General features: G+C 35.3%; 1 protein-coding gene across 8 annotated transcripts in view; it reads left to right on the forward strand.

Moving 5' to 3' along the window:
* Window positions 1-20,939, forward strand: part of CACNA2D1 (calcium voltage-gated channel auxiliary subunit alpha2delta 1) — a gene marked incomplete at its 5' end in the record, with an annotated part of 394,641 nt that overhangs the window by 197,101 nt on the left and 176,601 nt on the right. For all 8 annotated transcript variants that reach the window (XM_080363990.1, XM_080363991.1, XM_080363992.1 and 5 more), the window contains one exon: window positions 16,543-16,587. In XM_080363990.1, the coding sequence (XP_080220116.1) occupies window positions 16,543-16,587 (45 nt within the window). The remainder of the gene's footprint in view (window positions 1-16,542; window positions 16,588-20,939) is intronic.

Consider the following 20,939-nt stretch of genomic DNA (forward strand, 5'->3'; position numbering starts at 1 on the left):
GTGGAAATGATACTGTTCAGATTAGTCTCCAGACCTGGGGTACAGGGAACTGGTCCCCACAGACACACAGTAGGTGTGGGATCCTTTCCCAGTAAAGTCATATATCCTTCAGAATTTTGTGAGAGTTTAACCACACTAACCATGGGCAGAGTGTCAAAGCTGTGTGTATCTTCACACAACGCTCTGATCCAAAACCCAGTAACATAAATCTTCTATTGATTTTTGACACTTTGAATAAGGCCTCACACTTCTAAAGCGAATGTGATTTGGAAAAAAAAAAAAGTGCTGAATGTTTGATTTAAATTGACAGGCAGATGGTCAAGGTTTTATGGAGGATAATATTTTATTCTCTGAAGAGCTGTGTGCCGCCTTCAGTGACATATAGTTTTCATTTGTGTATAATTTAAATCAAATGTACCATATCTCACTGAAAGGAGTGAAATCACCTTTTTTCAGTCAGTGATTCTTTGTCCTTTGACATCTTTCTACTCCAGGGACAGAGCTCAGTGTGCGCACTGGCAGTGCTGGGAAGGGGAGTTGCAGAGGAAATAAGAATGAATAATATTTACTGAAATTCAATGGTTTTAGGGGTGGCTCTGCTTATCAAATCACTTACACCTTTTCATTTTAGAAAAGTGTAGGGTGAGCATTTCAGTAACAGGTATTTTTTGGTAAGTTTTTTGGTCGTGCTTTTTCAAAAGCATGTGAGAGATACAGCATTGGAAACACCCTCACCCTGCTTTCCTGATACCTCTGTATGGAGTCAGAACAGATTCATCTTGAATGTAGAATCTCACAGTGAATCACAGAATCACAGAATGTTAGGGATTGGAAGGGACCTCGAAAGATCATCCAGTCCTATCTACCTGCCGGAGCAGGAACACCCAGATGAGGTTACACAGGAATGTGTCTAGACAGGTCTTGAATGCCTCCAGAGTAGGAGACTCCACAACCTTCCTGGGCAGCCTGTTCCAGTGTTCTGTCACACTCACTGAGAAGAACACGTCCCTGCTGAAGTCTGCATGGAGACGTGTGACATTGGCTTCACCAGAATTTGTCTGTCATTCCCTACTGCCAACAGGATCTTATTTTCACCAAGTCTCCGTGATGCCTTGTGGCTTACAAATATATAGGACAGGCTAGTTAGGTATAAGAATTAGTCTTAAGGGCAAAAAAACCCTTCAAGGTCATTAGAAAACTTTTAAAGGGTAACACCTCTTGGTAGCTTGCCTGGAGTTTTATACCTATAGAAATCATAGATGTCCTCTAAAATTTGAGTTGCCATAGGTGAACTCTTCCATGCTTTTGTTCCATTTTTTAAGATCTAATGTGTTCCTATATAAGAATAGTGTGATTAATAATTTGAACACAGTTGTAATCACATTTGTAATCCTTGATTTATATATCTTTTCACACTTTAAGCCAATTAAGAAGTTGATCAAGATGTCAAAAAGTAGCTTTACAATTGGAATGAAGATTACATGTAAGCAAGGACCTTAAATGTGTAACTATAGTGGAGATAGCTTTTCTGCTGTCTTTTGGCCATTAGATTTTGGTTTTGTCATCTCTTAATATGCTTATATTGAGTATAAATCATTACAAGAATCTCATCTGGACAGCAAAGTGCTTCACTGATAGGGAACTTGCCAAAAAAGCTTTTAGAGTGAAGTAAAGAAACAGCTTCAATCATTGTTCAATCTTTCAAGCATTCATTTTTTTTTCTGAAAAATCAAATATGTTAAAAGACATCTAATCCTCTTTTCACTTATTGACCAGAAAAAATGTGCAGCTTCTGAAAAAGAGGTGGAGGGAAAGAGCTGGGAAAGGAAAAAAGAAAGGTGTAAATTCTCATTATAAAGACACCATACAAATGCATTATTATCACCTTCATTTTGAATGATTCTTTCATGTGCTTTCTGAACAAACACCTTATTAAAGGCAAGATGTACTATTGTACTGAATTTATTAACAGCCTGTATGTACTTTAACTTACAAAAGAAAAGCATGATATCTTAAGAAAAGCTTTTTGTAGACTGCAGCTGTGCATATTTTCTAAGAGTTCATTGAATTAGAAATACAGATGAAGCTAATTATTTTTTTATTTTTTTTTTTTTATTTTCCATTTCACCTTCAAATTCAATCTCTGTTAAGTAATTCTTAACATTGCTTTCCTACCCTTGGTGAATCAGTAAAATCAATTAGAAATGGACTTTAAGGATGCTGTTTGTTGTGTCTGTAAGCTTCTTTACCACATATTTTCAGTTCAAAACTAATAGTATCTTTGTCCTTCATTCATTCTATCCTGTATAACTGGGATCTAATACATCTCCTCTGTTTCTATCATGTCCTAGGCGAACTCATTCTCTCTATTGCCCGTTACACTCATGCTGACCCCTTTTTTACATCGAATTTAGAGATTGTGCCAATCTTTGTGGAAAAAGGAGTATTAACCTACCTTAGTGGTCTCAAATTATACTTCAGTGAAACACTATGTATTTGTAACTGTCTTGAAAATATGAAGAAAAAGCATAAATATGACTATGCTAATCCAGAACAGATCTTTCATTTTAAAAATGGATGAATAATCCCTGATGAATAATTCAGGCAGGATTCTCTTCTTAGTCCTGTGGGCATTACAACTTCTCAAGAGAAGAACTTCACTTTTGCATTTCTTAAGAGTTACACATGGGAACAGTAAAACTAAGGAGCTTGCTTCTATTGATATGTTTCTGTGTCTGCAGAAAATTCTGGTGTTTTCTCCTGATAAAACTTTCTATGCTTTGTGTGGTTTTTTTTCCTATTTAAAAAGTGAAAGAAGACTTAAAAAAAAAAAGTTTTCTAATAGATTGAATGTTCTCCATATAGACGAGTTTAACTTCATCCAATTTGCCACGGGTATAGGAGTTGAAGTATTTCAAAATATGCACTGAGGAAGTATGAAGTCTTGCCATAGCACTTCTCCACCTTTCAGATAGAACATAGTTTTATCTTGCTAGTATATGCAGATATTTTGTGCTAGAGTTGTGTTACTACAGCAAAGGTTTGTTTGGTTTGTTTGTTTGTTTTCTTTTGGTGAGGGATACCAGTAGAAAAATACACATATTAGACTAAGACTGAATTATTTTGAAAATATTATCAATACATGTGTTAATCACAAGTTATGTCTCTTTCCATTTCTTCTGCTGGCACCTGACTTGGAAGGAGATTCTTTCCCTTATTATAGGGAAGCACAGGACATCAGAGATTTAATTCTAAACACTTCCATTCTCTCTTTTGGTGTCTCTCTTTTTCCCAATGCAATTCTACCTTAAATCTTTCCTTGGTCTGGATACCGTTCATAATGTTTGGTATTGAGGAAAACATAGTAAGCCCTGGAACGGCATCGATATGAGAACTACAGAGCAGTAATCGTCAATAGAGTCTTTTTTGGGTCAGACATTTATGAAACATATCTGTAAAGATTTGCTGATACTAACATTGCTGCATAAAGGCTTTCAGCTAATTTAAGTCATGTTTTGAGAGAATGCACTTGAGGTGGAGAATTGCTTTTTAAAGGTATAAATGGTAAAAAGGAAAACTGGTGGATAATGCAGATGAGAATCACAGATAGTTTTAGAGTAGAGCCTGGAACCTGCTTAAAGCCTTGGCTAATTCAGCACTTTCTAGCCCTTGCCAAGGATGGGTAGGTAGCAAAAAGCAAAGGGCCAGCAGTGCCAGCCGGACAACTGTGCAAGGCTTTGGCAGCTGAAACAACCCTTCGGTACAGAAGAAATCTCAAATCTGTATGTTTTCCTCTTTTTAACGCTTTTTGTTAGTGCATATTTCATACCTCTCTGAGGTATTCTCTAAGAACTAAGTTCAAAATTAGAACTCAGTTATATTTCTAAAGCTTACTTCTATAAACCTACACTGCTGAATAGAATAAATCTAGGGACCTGGCTGTTGGACCAAGTGGCATAGTGTTCAAGCTACACCTGGTTTGGTGACTTCTGCTAGTGATACCTAGGAGGCTCTCAGCCATAATCTGTGTGTGTGCATTTGTGTATTTTCCTGTTCAAAGTTTCTGAAATAATGTGAAGTGGTGCAGCTTAGAAGAAAATATTTTCAAGGCATGAAACCAGGGAGTGTGCCTGCTTTCAACAATTGGAACACGTTTCACAAAAGCACAGGAGGATGTAGCCAGTACCTGGTTTCCTTTATTTTTGTTTGTTCCTCATTTTCAAATAACATTTGCATTGGCAGTTTTCACTTGTGTTTCATAGTATCTAGGGAAAAAAGCAAAACCAAGAAAGAACCCCTCTGCTACCTCTAGAAAGTGACAGGACTGGGTGGTGATAAGAAATCACATCCTTTTACTATTAAAAAAAAAAATAATAAAAGAATATGAAGTATTTTTAAACTGCACAGTTTGCTGTCAAGAGATGTATGAGATTCCCTGAAATGAAGCAGCTTGTGCTTGTGACAGTGCAAATGCTCATCCAAGCATTTCACTCTGCCGATTTATCTGAACCAGTTTATTCATAAGTCTGGGTGTCTCTATATTTCTTTGCAGTTTGTGGCATAAGCATCACATAAATGGTGAGAGAAAACCCCTGTTGTGATCCATGGAAGAACACACAAATAACTTTTCACCCAGTGCAATGGTTAAAATAGAGAATGAGAAACATAATATAAAGATGTTGATATAGCTCTTAAACCTTACTGCTTTTCTACATAAATTCTAGCATACCAATGTAATATGTCAAATAATTAGGAAGAAATGTAATTACGTTTTAATTATTTTTATATGGTCCTTTTGCTTGTAGTGATTAACCAGAAAAGTCTCCTTCGTTTTATGTTAAATCATAAAATGAATGACATTTTCCAGCTGCTGGCTTGTCTCATGCTACTGAACTGCTTCCAAAATAAGGTGTAGTCATGGAGCTTTGCTTTATTGCAGGGATTGAGTGCACGACATGCACAAGACTTGTGCCAAAGCTGAATAATTAAATTATGATTCCTTCTGGTCTTTATTAGTTAGGTGAACAAGGGGTATTTCTAAAAGCCTGGAAACTGCCGTCCGCAGTTGCTTTCCTTCTAAGATATTGGAGAGCTAACAAAATCATTTAAAGTAAAATCTTAACGAAGCAGATAAGATTTATCTTTGTAAGAAGTCCATTAGAATAATCAATAGCCAATAAGCCAGACACATTTGTGAACCAAAGCTGTCTGAAAAAAGACATGGTCCAACATGTTTTGAACTTCATTACCTTTTGGAAAAGTACTTTTCAGATTTAGAAGGAAATTGAGAGTTTGTTTGTTTGTTAATTTTCCTGATTTTCATGCAAATTGTAGAATATAAGTTATAGCAATTCCTTTTTTGTGTAACTGCTTGGGGTTTTTTTTTGTGGGCACACTTTTAAGTGATTGAATAAATCAAATGGAGGACTTATACACACAGGGAAAAAAATCAAGTGCTTCTATGAAATTTGAGATCATTAACTTCAAAGGTCAGTGTCAGCTATGTGAGATGTGATCCCAAGTTTGGATCAGACTTTCGTAATTTATATATGAAAATTCATTTTTCCTATGTTACACAGTATTGTAATACTAAGGACAAAATACTGTATGCTTGATTTCCCTGCAGAAACACCAGTTGTAATCACTTAGTATTTTAGTTTTTACATATGGAAAAAAAGAAGAAAGTAAAAGAAATATAAAACCCTCTGCTGCTGCAGTTTAAGGAAAACTATGCAAAACATAAGAATTTTTTTGTATTGCAGTGAGATTCTTAAAAAACATGAACCTTGTCTGGGTATTTTGCTTAGAATTTAGTTACAGTGACTGTATAATATATTCACCTTGCCATATACAGGGTGTTTCAAAAAGATGGACCCAATTTGAAATCACGGTATTGTTGCAACCACAAACTGCCTGTGAATGAAGCTCTTACCATTTGAAAGGATGGGATATTGGGGTTACTAAAGGGTAACTAAGAGGTTACTAAAACCCGCTAACCCATTAAACAGTTTGTAAATTTTTGTGTAATTGTAACATGTTGCCATCGTGAAATATAATACTTTGATACTGGTCTATCTTTTTGATGTACTATTCCTTCATAAAGAGAGAAATAGAGAAGAGAATGAAACAGAGGACAGTGTGTCTATGTCTGTGGAGCCATTTCAACCGTTGCATATATCCTCAAAGCACCTGTATGTATGGAAATACACTAATTAGTCTTACAAGTTTTCATTTTTCATTTCGAAACATTTTTTAGTAAGTAAGATGAACACATATATTTTGTAGTAATTGATATTCCATGGAAAACAATGTTTATCGGAATTAAATCTCTAAGTTTTCTGTGCACATTTAAAGAGGAGGATGAAAGAAATATCATTTTGATAATGTTGATTTGATTACAGTTGGTGCACTTGCAGTATGGAAAACATTTGTACATTTTATTAACACATATTATATACAGATTGCTATATGTTATATTCAGTAACTTAAAATATTTTGAATAGCTCAAACCACAAATTCACATTAATTCATTTGTTCAGAGCCAAACATATACTGAAATAATGTGGTTGCTTTTCATTTATTTTCTTAATTTCTTGCCAAAATTGACATATTTGAAAGCAAATTTTATCTTTGTGTTTAAAATCTTTGCCTTCGTAGTCTTTAAGATCACATGTTAGTTCATGGACTACTAATGATTAATCTAACTATCAATCCATACTTTAGATTCTCAAGTTTAAGAATAATTACCAGCATCATTAATTGGAAATTCCTGCAAAATTTTTCAAATGACTCTTTTTTTTCCCTTGTATTATTAGTTGTTGGTTTAATGTCATTAACTGTTGTGCAGTTCCCAAGGAGGTAGGAGCTTAAATGATAGGTTTAAAATACAGTGTGCAGCCTTTGAATAGAAGTTAAAAGAAGGCATTCCAGTCTAAAAATAAATATCCTTTTTGTATCTAACCTGGTGAGTCAATGGATTTCCACGACCTGCAGTGCAAGCTTCGTGACTTTGCTTGTGAATAAGTTTGTTAGACTTATGTTGAATATATAGAGATTATTTTTCATGGTACAAGTGTGGAACTGGAAGGGAGAATAACCTTGTTTATAGATGAATAGTGTCCGTTTTGTTGCCAGAAGCAAAATAATCTCTTTAAGGATACGCTCTGCATTTTATATAGTAGATCATAATTACTTAATTAGAAAAGTTATAATTCAGTTACTTATGACCATGAATTGTTTAATACATTACACAGCCAGAGGGATTAGAATAGTGTAAATTTACTTGTGTAATACTGGCAGTTGTAGCTTGTGGAGTTCACTTTTGTGTAGTCCATTCCTTGTACATTTACCTGGCTAACATTTGATGAAAACTCAAGCGGTAAGCAAATCAAGTTTCTCCACTGAGAGTCCTCATCTCTTGTCATGATCTATCAGCATTTTTCAGTAGTTGTGGATCTATCTGCTGAGCAATAATTAGTTTCTTCGTATTGACTCCAAGTGTGGGCTATATGAATGTGAATCTGCATACAAAAAATGATAGAAACATCATTTTAGAAATAGACACAAACATTTATCCTCAGGTTCTAGGTTCTGGAGTCTGAGATAATGAAAGTCCAGACACATCTCCTAGGGACCACTGGCCTCTGCACAGCTGGATTTGGAGAAGCCTTGGAACACACCTGATGTCTTCACTCACCATTATGGATCACCCAGAACCTAGATTCTTGACATTTTACTTCACTGTAGTGTCATATGCTTAAAGGTTTTCCTTATAAACATTTTGTAACCACTGTTTGCAGCATTCCTGAGCATGATCTTATTCATTGGCTATCATAAATTTAACACAGTAGCAATGTAACAAATTCAAACTCACTTTTTTGGGGACAAATTGTATTATAGGTTTGCCCGTTACTTGGTAAAAGCACAAATAAACAAACAAACCCGAGTTCAAAAGTTTTGCAAATTTGAGCTGGAGAAGCAGTGTATTTTCTATATTCAGTTATGATTATGCAAGAGCTATAGCCTAGTTCATTATGTCCTAGCAGCTAGACAAGTATGAATTCAGAATGCCAATGCCTATTTCCTGTGAATCTGGTTTAAATTCCTGTTCAAATTGTTTAACTCAGCTCCTGTACTGCACTAGTCCTGGTATTTACAATCTAGATAATCTGCAATCAGTTTAGACAAATTTTCTTTATTATTTTTTATTTTATTTTTATACTCTTTCATCAAGTAAAGAAAGTAATGCTGAATAAATTCAAATAAACATGCTTTGCTGCTTTAATTAAACAGATCAGACAGTGTGATACAGAGGTTAATTAACTGCTAACAAATTAATTTCATTTTCCCACCTGGAAATCTGCTTTGTATTTGCATTTCACCTTATAAAAAGAAGCCATTCGCAGTTGCTTATACTTTGAGAGAGTTACTGTGATGAGAAGATTAGCAGTTTCCTGAAACTTTTGGAAGAATATATTTACCAAAACTAAACAAATTAAAAGACATTTGTCTGTCAGGATTGTCTTTGCCTTCCTCACTTTTGGGTTTGAGAACTGGAGGAGGAATATAGAGGAATATGGAAGACGTTTATTTGTATCTCTTCCTATGTGTAGCCAGTTCTTTTAAACTCATTGACTCCAGAAGAGACTTTTTACAATTTTCTTCATTGTTCTTTTGTAACGCAAGTACATAAAATCCTAAACTTTTTTGTCATTCTTTGGGGAGACTGTAAGAATATTAAGGGAGGTTTGGCTGGTAGAAAGAGAGGGAGAGAATAACTTTTTGAATCATTATCTTTTGTTATCCACCTACCACCTTAGGCATATTATCAGTCTTCTACTTGAATTGGAGTGGATATTGATTTTTGGTGTTTCTATATTTGTGAATTTCTATTCATATCAGGAAACATATGTCTATATTGGGTCTGTTCTGGAGTCTGTTCGGTTGACTTCAATGAATTTTGACTCAGACTGAAATAAAATAGTGGACAGAAGAGAGTAATGTGCAAAGTTGAAGGTATTTGCTATGTTGCCTCTATATCATATTATTCTTAAACAAACAAACCCACAACAAACAAGCAAACAACACCACAACAATAACAACTAAAAGAAAAAAAAAAAACAAACCACAAACATCCACAATGTTTAAAATTCCAAGCCAGCAATTTTAAACAGAAAGAGGGTAGATTTAAATTGGATATAAGGAAGAAATTCTTCCCCCTGAGGGTAGTGAGGCACTGGAACACGCTGCCCAGAGAAGCTGTGGGTAGAACTGTATAGAAGTCTTTTACATAATAATCCATTTCTAAGGTGGATATAACCACCTATCCCAAGGATTCTTTCTTTTTTTTTCCAGAATATTACCTTAGAAGTGAAACTGGTGGTTAATAAATCACTCTGATGCATCTGTGAATGGACAAGTGACCATCTCATGTAAACTGCCTATAAATTTGAAGGTTTCCAGATTGATAATTTCAGTGAAGGAATAACCTGTAAATGAATGCTGAATAAATTGATGTTTCTTGCCTTTTAAAAGAAAGTGTATTCTATGACAAAGTGTATGCAGCACCTTTAATCATCCTTTATGTTATTTCCTGTAATCTTCATCTTTTCATGCCAGTTATTAGTCTCAGCAGAATCTTAAGAAGAGCTTTTTACACAGATCCAATGAAAAGGGCTTATCATAAATTATAGTGCGGATCTGGAAAATTTTAATTGGTGTATGAAATTTAATATTCTGAGAAAGTAGTTCTTTAATCTAATTATATCTTGGGGAAAAATATCTAACCCAAGTGACTCATTTCCCCATATTGTGGGTAATATGGGGAAATATTTCTAGACCAGGATGTTATTGAACTATTTGATATTTGTCATTTTTTTAAATTAAAAAGAGTTTAATTTTTAAAATATGTGGGGTTTAAGTCTTGTTTCAAGATCCTATTATAAATGCACATTCTAACCTATTTCTTGCAGCCCATGTTGGGACACAGTAATTGCAACTAATCTACTATATTGCCTTTGTGTTCGCTTTAAAAAATAAGGTAAATCTGTATTTCAACTCACAGATACGGAAGGGGAAAAAAGTTATTAGCTGGTAATTCCCTTATTTTACCTGTGCCATTTCACTTATGTAAAATTGCAAAGCTATAACAAAGACCTTATAGTAGTTGGCATTCTTTCCTTTTTTCCCTTTTTGTGGGCTTTTACTCCCTAAAGTTCTTCTCTTTAGAAATGAATGTCATTTTTTATTTGTGGTAGGCCATATTTTTACTGTCTTTTCTGAAGAGTCTAATTATGCCTTAAGCTGCATGTCAGACTGTGTAAGGGATTAAACTAAAACTATCTGGCTTATTTTTCATAGTATTTATTAGATTGGGTTTAAATATTAATTACCCTAAAGGTATTAGAGTGAACTTATAAAATTCGATATCTTTATGCAAGGGGATAGAAAAAATTAAATGAATGAAAGATTTTTTTAGCATTTATAGGTATTTACACTCGTATCATCCAGTATGTCTATGGCATATGAAATAAACCAGTATTATTATTCTTATTGCTGCATGCTGAGCAACAGGACTACCAGTTCTTTCACTAGTGTTCTAAGTCATTTTAAAGTGTGTGGGACTAATATGATTTTAGAATGTTCTCCAAATTTGTGCTATAATTCTAATAACTTATTTTTTTAAGTGAACAGTCAAAATCAGACATATATCTGTAATATGTTTTGTTGTTGTTGTTTTCTGGGTTTTTGATTTCTTATGCTACCTGCAGAACAAAAGAATCTCATAAGAATCACTACTATCAGGTTAACTGTAATATAAAGGAGCTTTTATATGTCGCCTATTTTTGGTTGCTTTAGCACATTTTGTATAGAATACTTAGAAGTTATGGGAAATACGCTGTTTTAATATCAAATTCATGTAATCATATTTGGCTGTCATTTCAGATTTTAAAACATGCACTAATAACTATGCAGTAATATATATTTGCAATATAATCTACTACACTAATTTTATATTTGCCCGAAGTGGTTCACTGAAGAAAATGTTTGAAGTCTGGAGATGTTTCACAAAAACTCTTCTGTTTTCTGAGAGAGTTCATTATCGTCTTTCATCTCGGTAGCAAATGAAGTCATGGAAAGGAGAGTTATATTTGTTCTCACATCTTATCTACAATTGTTTCAGTACTGCTACTTTTATGAAAAAAGCGTAATCATAATGCTTCTCTAAATTAACACTTTACATTAATTTCTTACTGTATTTAAAAAAAAAAAAAAAAAAAAACCAAACCTGAAGAAAAGTGATTTCTCCCCTTCACCCTGTATTTCTTTAATTTATTTATTTTCAGGTTGTCTATCATAGTGTCTCACAAAATCCAAGGATTTCTTTTAGGTGTTCAATCTCCCCTGCCTGCCTAACCCCATTCTGGGCTACATTACAGAATCGAAGTTGAGTAGATTCTCTGGGAATCCTAACATACAGACCTGAGGGCATAAGGAATCTTAATCACATCTTCTGTGAAACCAACATTCCTGATTAGATAGAATTAGATGTTTGTTGAATATCTTAAGATTTCCAGTTTTTGTTTGTTTATTTGTTTCTTTGGTTGTTTTGTTTTGTTTTCATGAGTGAAATGCAAACATCAGTTGTGGAAAAGCAGATACTTCAAAATTATACATGCAGTGTTTCCACTGAAAAAGAAGTTTGACCAGTTAATGGGGTCCATATTTGATGGACAATTCTTGGAATTTCTAGCAGAGGATTTACAGATCAGGTTTTCCTGCAAAAGCCATTGTGTGGCAGTGCTGACAAAGAGCTTTCATCTTTGGCATTTGGTAAAGAATATAGGAAAGAATAACTTTTATCAACAGCGTGACATAGATATATTATAATGATTTACTATGTGTAGTTATCTTTAGAGTCAGATATGGTTTTTTGCAATGTAATCACTTTGTGTTGCTCTTAAAAGATTTTAATTGAAAAAGATACAGGTGTCTCAAAAAGACAGACCCAATTTGAAATCTTTGAAATTGGGTCCATCTATTTGAAACACCCTGTGTGATTATCAAAGTTATATTAAAACCCAGCTTCAACTCCGTTCACATAAACCTGAGTCAATAGACTGTCTGTAAACTTGCTCTGTAGAGAATCAAAATGCGAGTGTAAGTCAGTGTTAGTGTGATTCCAAACTTCACCTGCAGATATTCTTAAAGATTATATTTTCCAATGTTTTCCTTCTATTTGATGAATCTGTGTGTTTCTTTAAATCTCTATATACAGACATCACAGAAACCAAGAACTTTGGATTCTGTGTGGTGAAATTTAGGAAGTCATAATACTACCCAATATGTACTATTTCCCATTGGAATGGTTTTCTACCCAAAGCTTGGAAACAAAGCACAATTTAAATGAAAAACAATGTAAAGACAATGGAGCAATCTAACTTCAGCAAATAATAATATCAATGAAAGTGTGGAAGAAAAAAGATGATTACAATAGACTAGAAGAAAATAGTAAATCACAAATAAAACATTTATGACCTGGCCCTTAATGTATTTTGATGTGCCTTGCATATCCTTGTCAGTTACTGGAACTCTTTGCTTTGAAAGGGGAATTAATGATGGTGAAAGATATCCTTTCCAATTGCATAAATTTTGTAAACTTGTATACTGATACTATTCTAAGGTGTCTAATTTATGCATATGGTCTCCTAAAGTTGTTGTTCTCCATAAATTCAGGACTGTCTTACTCTGCCCCTTCATTCATGAACAGAAATAACTGAGGATTTACCCCTCTCTCAGCATTACTGGATAAAGAACAAAAATAAATGTCTAGGATATTTACATTCTATCTTGGGCTTGCTTAATAAATGTGCAGTATTATCTGGTGGCAGGAGTGAATAACAGTGGGAAGATCCAAATTCTTTGTGTCAAGAAGTTAATAAATAAATAAACTACTCGCTTGAGAACCAGCAACAAAGCAATTTGTTCTTGTCAGCTGGAAGTGGTTAAATTATGAAAAATTGTCCTCTAAAGATATAAATGATCCATGAATCTAATTTGTGAACTGTACAGCATTCAGTGTGTTGTAGCACCCTGTACCTCATATTTTCTGTATTAAAAGTAGTGAGATATGACCTATGTCAGTGTCAGTTTATGCACTGTGTAGGTAATATGTCCAGGCACAGTAATGAACTACAAAATATGAACAGTCTAACAAACTATAATTCATTTGGAGGGGGTGGGGGTATTCTAATTAACCTGTAAATGTATCATGTTTCTGAAAAATATTTATTTAATGTGTGATTTAAAAAATAAAGTTTAGTCCCGTAGAAGCAGATAGCAATGCTCTACCAGCTTCGATCAATTTAAACGAATAAATTAAGATATAAAAGAAGGGTAAAAATATAGTTGTGGTGATAAAGAATAATTTTAAGTAGATAAACAGAATTGTATGCTTAGAGGACTGTTAAAAATCCAATGCATTAAATAACTCTATGACAGGGTATTTTGTTAGGGTAAACTTGAACACTGGGAATGGGATAGGGTAATAAACTGATATCTTGATGAGAGTCAATACAAGAGAAGGCCTAAGAGTATTGGGTTTTTTTATGAAAATGTTCCTTTTTAAAGTGAAACCACTAAGCAAAAAGAATATTTACATAATAACCAGATATACATGGCTATGTTGCTGTTCCAGGTCTCATTTCTCATGAACAAAAGCTTCCAGGGAAGAAACTGCAGCAGAACTACTCTAAACATAACATAGACCTTATTGCTGTCTGCAACTACCTGAAAGGAGGTTGTAGCATGGAGGGGGTTCGTCTCTTCTCCCAAGTAGCAAGTGATACGATGAGAGGAAGTGGCCTCAAGTTGTGCCAGGGGAAGTTCAGGTTGGATGTTAGGAAAAAATTCTTCATGGAAAAGGTTGTCAGGCATTGGAACAGGCTGCCTAGGGAAGTGGTGGAGTCACCATCCTTGGAGGTGTTTAAAAGGCATTTAGACGAGGTTTAGTGGTAGGTTTAGACATGGTTTAGTGCTGAAGTCAGGTTAGGTTATGGTTGGACTCGATGATCCTAAGGGTCTCTTCCAACTGAAATGATTCTATAATACTATCACTCTATAACATAACGTAACATTGCATAGCATAGCATAACATCATAGCATAATGAGGTGTGGTGAGAGAAGTATTATTTTCCCATTTTCTGAAATGGAACCACATATTTAAAAAAATAAAAAATAAAATATGAACAGATCAACTTGTGCTGAAAACACTTGTGCTATCATTTCCAGCTGGAACCACTCAGAGGTGGATCCTTTGTGGTTTTAAATTTTGCCTACTAAAGAATCATGTGTGTTTGAATGGATCAATTTATTTACAGAACAATTACTTTGTACACAGCCACATACAAAGTAAAGAGGATCCAAAGCAAATTGATTTTTTTGTTTCTTCTAACTTACATGAAGGCCTCCACAAGCTTCACATGCACTTCTGTTTACAACAATCAAGTAGCAAGTGAAACAACTATTATCTTTGGTTTTTAATGATGAAAGGCATTTCCTCCCCTGTCTGTAACACACTGAGATCTGGCTTAGTTACCCAGGTAGAGATACAAAACCAATTGACTTGAGGATAAAAATGTATCTTGACGGAAAAATGCATTTTGAGGGAAAAGGAAAGAGGATGAGTTCATGTTAATAGCATTTACCTCAAAATGGCATTTAGCTCATCTATAATATATTCCGTGTTTGGATCTCAAAAGGGTCACAAAGGAGAATGAACAATGAAGGGAGGGAAACAATAGTTTGTAAAGATGAACTGTATTACCTTGTAGCACATTATGGTACTTTTTTTTTAGTGCAAATAATAATTGTTATTGGCTTACCCACTTGAAAAATGATTCCAAGGTCATTCGTTCCTGTTAGTACTTCTAAAAGAAAAGAAGAAAAACTTTTTGTGGTCAACTTTTTATTTAGGTATGTAAATCCAAAGATATTAGCATAAACAGAATTGAAAATATAAATTAAAGCTATTTTTAGAAGTTAGCATCGGTCATCTATTTTAAACAAAATTCTGGACATGAAAAAAATTGAACTTCTGCTCCTTTATTCAGAATCTGTAATGGGACTTTCAAAAAATGCTGTGCACATATGTATGTCTATTTCATACAGAAATGCACACAAAATTGCTTACTTTCATTCCAAAAAGTATAAAAGCAAATATAGGGCACATTGCAGCAATTCCGTTTAGTGGAATGCTACTTCAGTAAGCCTAAATCTTGAAGGCTTTTAAATGGTTCAGAAATATTTCAAGAGAAAATAAAAATTTATTCCATAGGAAGTACCCCAATTTTCAAGCTGCTGTAGACATTACACTGAATGACATTTCTGACTGATTGTGCAATGGAAACTAGTAATCTAACTAGTAATCTTCTCCTTCATTGCTTTGCTTTAATTACATGGCACAGTGTTTGCACAGGGCTGCCAGTATCCACTCTACGCTCCAACAGCCAGACTCTCCTGTGATGTTTTCCCCAGTCTTTATTTTCACCGTGGGAAGTGAACAAAACAATAAATGTGTCTGCAACAAATACTTAAACCACTTAGCAATGCCCGTGCCTCATTGTGTCTATTGCCTGCTGGATGTCGTGGTGCATAAATCACCTAATTGCATAGAGAAAGAGGCTTGTGTCTGTAAAAGAAACAGTTTACAAAAGTTCTTTTATGAGCAATTCGTGATTTAATCCCAGCTGGCAATTAAACCCCACACAGCCACTCACTCATTTCCCCTGATGGGATGGTGGAGAGACTAGGAAGAGTAAAAGTGAGAAAACACATGAGTTGAGATGAAGGCAGTTTAATAGGTAAAACGAAAGCTGCACACATAAGTAAAGTAAAACAAGGAATTCATTCCCCACTTCCCATGGGCAGGTAAGCATCCAGCCACCTCTGGGAAAGCTGGGCTCCATCACATGTAATGGTTACTTAGGAAGGCAAATACCATAACTGAAAAGGTCCCCCAAAATATACACTGAGTACGATGTCACGTGGTATGGAATATCACTTTGGCCAGCTGGAGTCAGTGGCCCTGGCTGTGTCCCCTCCCAGCTTCTTGTGCACCTGGCAGGGCATGAGAAGCTGAAAAGTCCTTGACTGCTTAACAACAGTTAAAACATCTGTGTGTTATCAACATTGTTCTCATAATAAATCCAAACCACAGCTCTATATCAGCTACTAGGAAGAAAATTAACTCCATTCTAGCTGAAACCAGGACACAAGCTGTAGATTTTGTCCAATGTTGTATGTACTTTTAAAGGGAAAAATGCTGTCTGTACTTTTAAATGGAAGAAGCATTAAATGATGCTAAACGTAGAGTGTGGGAAATATTACATGCAACAGAGAGCAAGCAAAGCTCTGATTCTCTCATATATAAAAGAGTATACATAAAGAAACACATTTTTTAAAATTGTATTTTAGTACAAATTGTTGCTGGTAAACTTTATTCTTCAATTTTGAACTAACAGAATTATTTTCTTTCTCTTACAGAATAATGACATAGTCTATTACAATGCAAAAGATGATCAGAACGATGTAAGTAATGTGTTTATTTTTGTTTCATTACTTTTAATCTCAGAAAATTAAGGGATTGAAAAGATTAATTAAACTCTTGGACTAACATTTAAATATTTTGCAAAAGTAAGCAACCAAGAAACTTAAAAATGTCTTTAAAAGTTTCATCAAGAGCCAAATGATATCCTATGCTCTAATTCTGAAGGTCTGGCTTCCCTCATACAGTCTGAGTTACTGATCAGGCAGAGAATATGCTGGAAGGAAAAACAAAAACCTGAACCTGACAGCAGTATCATTCAGTTTTTGAAATGAAACAAAATTGTAATTATAAGACTGGAAAATCAAAATGAGAAATGCAAATAATTTACTCTGAAGGAACCATTTTCTGGCCCTATTTTCAAGCTCATATTATCTCATTCTGAATTCTTTGTAGGATTTTTTTTTTTTTACATGAGTGGAAAGCAGATGTAAAATATTACTGAATAACTATTTTCATGCACTTTGTACTCACTCAAGTGACTGTAATAAGTTTGGGTTAATTGAAAATCCAGTCCCAAGTTTTAGACAAAAAGTATGATATTTCAATTCCTGGTTCTGCTAAAAGTTTTATTTTAAGTGGCTTAAGTTTCCTATCTGGCTTTAACTATTAAAAATCTAAATGTCTTCTGGGGAGACTACATGTTATCTCCACCTTCACTTGAGATAATAAAACTACTTGTCTTCATTATAGATTTAATATATAAAACCATAGAAAAAATGTTGTAAATGTATTAATCAGAATTGCCAGCATGCTTCATTTGCACTTTTTAATCAAGTATTCTTTAGAGATTGATGGCAACACTATTGTAATTGATGCTTCTGCTGTAAGGCAATTAAATAAGGTACATAGATCTTGTCAAGTAGAGCTATTTGATATGCTTATGTGGAGTTACAAGTACTGGAATTCAGATGCAAAAAACAAGTCTACTGTCCAGAGTTTTAAAATTTGCATGCTTTAAGTATAATTCATTAAAGCCAACCTACATTCGAAAGATATTAGTCTGTTTTTATTAAATTCACTGGGATTACAGGTGCTAATCACTCTGGAAACATGATTACGAAGCTTAAATGTTGGATTTTGAATCTAAATGTTCCATCTGGTAATGATAGATTATGGCGTGAACTAAAAGACTCTGCTGTATCTGTTGTGACTAAATAGTTTTGGGAAAGGTCTTGAGGTGACTGCTTCTACTAGCAGGAATCCAAATCAGGTAGGAAAGGCAGGAAAGGAAATACTGTTCTAAAGTTCATTCTCATTTCACAAACACACACACACATACACACAATATATATATACATCTCCACCAGGTGTCCTATTTGTATTTCTGTGTCAGCTTTATTTCTTTTAATGTCTTTTTGAACTACTGGAATGAACCTTTATTGCTGAGTTAAGAATAGTTCCTTGGGAGTCGGAGCCAGTCTCTCAAGAAACAAGTAACACTGCAATGTGGCATCAGCCATATTTTGGTATTGCAACAAGTGCAATACCAAAACCCAAAACCAGCTTGAGTTCTTATTTTGAAATGTTTTGTATCACAACTAAAAACTTCGAGTCCTAGGAATTTCAGATTACTAAGGTGGAATGTTTTGCAAATCTATGCTATATGGACTCTCTAAAAGACAAAAAATATATCACTGAGAACTGTGGTTCTGCTTGATAGGCCAGTATGTTTCTAAGGCTATATGTGTTGAGATAAGTATTTTTCTTTCCTTCGTAAGAGTCCTCAAATTAAAAAGTTAAAGAGGGAGAAGGAAAAATAAAAGGAGCGGTTTTGTTTGTTTTGCTTTCAATCTCTCTATTTAATTCTAAGTTCAGAAAACAATGCATAGGAAAGAGATACCAAGAAAGTACTGTATTTACAAGCTATGGTTGGAGGTCATGTGTTTTCTGTCAGTCATTTAAGCATTTTTGGCTAGCTGATCACAACAATAATTTTGACTAAGGGAGATGCCAGTAACAGGTTCTAATTGCAGCGTGAAAAGACCAAATCTCAGATAACTCAGCCACTGATACCTTGTTAGTTCAACATATCTGAGAAAGGGCTGGACATGTTCATCTCACAGAAACATACTCAAATTCTGTTTCTTTGCATGCAAAGAAGTGCTATGAAGCTGGTGAAGGGTCTGGAGAACAAGTCTGATGAGTAGCAGCTGAGGGAACTTGGGCTGTTTAGCCTGGAGAAAAGGAGGCTGAGGGGAGACCTTATCGCTGTCTGCAACTGCCTGAAAGGAGGTTGGAATATGGAGGGTGTTGGTCTCTTCTCCCAAGTAGCAAGTGAGAGGATGAGAGGAAAGGGCCTGAAGTTGTGCCTGGGGAGGTTTAGGTTGCGTGTTAGGAAAAATTTCTTCACGGAAAGGGTTGTGAAGCATTGGAACAGGCTGCCCAGGGAAATGGCTGTGCCACCATTCCTGGAAGAGTATGAAAGATGTGTAGACATGGTTTAGAGGTGAACTTGGAAGTGTTAGGTTAATAGTTGGACTCAATGATCTTAAAGGTGTTTTCCATCTAAATGAGTCTGTGATTCTATGGTTTTATGATTCTTGTTATTTAGAGAGGTGAATATTTCATAACGATGCTAAATGTTATCCTCCTTTAGCTACAAAAGTAGTATTAATCCTTAATAAAAAATAAGTCTTATTTCTGGACAAATTGGAGAACTGAGCAATCACCAACTGCTTGAAGTTCAACAAGAGCACGTGTTGGATATTGCACCTGGGACATGGAAACCCTGTCTGAGGGGACGAGATGCTGGAAAGCAGTTCTGCAAAGAGGGATCTGGGGGTTCTGGTCGATAGCAAGTTGAACATGAGCCAAGAGTGTGTCCTGGCAGCCAAGTGGGCCAGTTGTGTCCTGGGTGCACCCAGCACAGCATTGCCAGCTAGGCAAGGGACGTGAGGGACGTGATTGTCCCTCTCCGCTCTGCACTGGTGCTGCCTCACCTGCAGCACTGGGTGCAGTTCTGGGCACCACAGGATAAAAAAGAAGCTATTGGAGAGTGTCCAGAAGAGGCTACAAAGTTGGTGAAGGGTTTGGAGAGGAAGCTGTATGAGGAGTGGCTAAAGTTGCTTGGTTTGTTCAGCCTGGAGGAGACTGTGGGGAGACCTCAGCACGTTACAGCTTCCTCACAAGGAGAGAAGGAGGGGCAGGCACCGAACTCTTCTCTTTAGTGACCGATGACAGAACCTGAGGGAACGGCAGGAAGATGTGCCAGGGGAGGTTTAGGTTGGACATTAGGAAAAGGTTCTTCCCCCAGAGGGTACTGGAGCATTGGAACAGGCTCCCCAGGGAGGTGTCACGGCCACAAGCCTGACAGTGTTCAAGAAGAGACTGGACAACACCCTCAGACACATGGCGTGAACTGTGGGGTTGTCCTGTGTAGGGATAGGAGCTGGACTTGATGATCTTTGTGGATCCTTCCAACTCAGGACATTCTATGATTCTATGGTTTAATATTATAGAAGAAGAACAGTTATTTTAGAGATGTGATTTATACATGCAGATTAGATTTGGATCCCCTATAAAGGCCTAGCATTTCAGAAAATACTAACATAGACCTCCTAAGAAAGTTTCTTCCATAAGTCTCAAGTTTTTCACTTTTAAAATTTTGAAGCAAATATTTATTAAAAAATGTGAAATATTGAAATTATTTTTTTTTATCAGTAAGGCTGAGGCTTATTAGATAAATGCAGTTTAGCAACCAAGAAAAAATTGTATTCTAAGTGTAGCACTTTGTTGGAAATATAAAGTTGTGGGTGTGCTTACTGATGATTTGCATCTCATTAGGGTGGTAAGAATCACTTAAATACTTTTTTGGTAAAACACTTCAGAAGTGTGAACATAGGTGTATTTTTTCCTATGCTGTCATTGTGATCAGTATGCTAAGTTAAAAGAAGCAGCAATAAGAGTGACATGGTCAGTGATCCGATACCAATTTTTTGTTGGAAAACCTGCGTCCAAATCTAAATTACACATGCAAACATCACAGATTCTTCTTCTCTGTTCATGCCTGAACGACTGGTGGAGTTCTACTTCCAGGTCCTTTGTCAGTATTCATGAACTGGGTGAGACAACTTAGGTGACATGTTATTTTATACAGAGAGAGGTTTTAAAAGAATAATCTCAGAAATGTGGTAAAGCTTCCTTTTCCATCCCTTCTTTACTTTCTCTAAGAATTCTTACTTTTTTGCTCTTCCTTGCAGTAAGCCTTCATTTAATCACAGGACATGATATTTGTTTTGTTTTAGTACAAGTAGGAATAATTAGTTGCAGTAACTTATTTATTAAAACTAGATATCTAAGGTAGTCACTCTGGATACTTCTAGAGAGCTGTTCA

Source organism: Nesoenas mayeri (assembly GCF_963082525.1).
Source record: "Nesoenas mayeri genome assembly, chromosome: 1".
Taxonomy (NCBI): Eukaryota; Metazoa; Chordata; class Aves; order Columbiformes; family Columbidae; genus Nesoenas; species Nesoenas mayeri.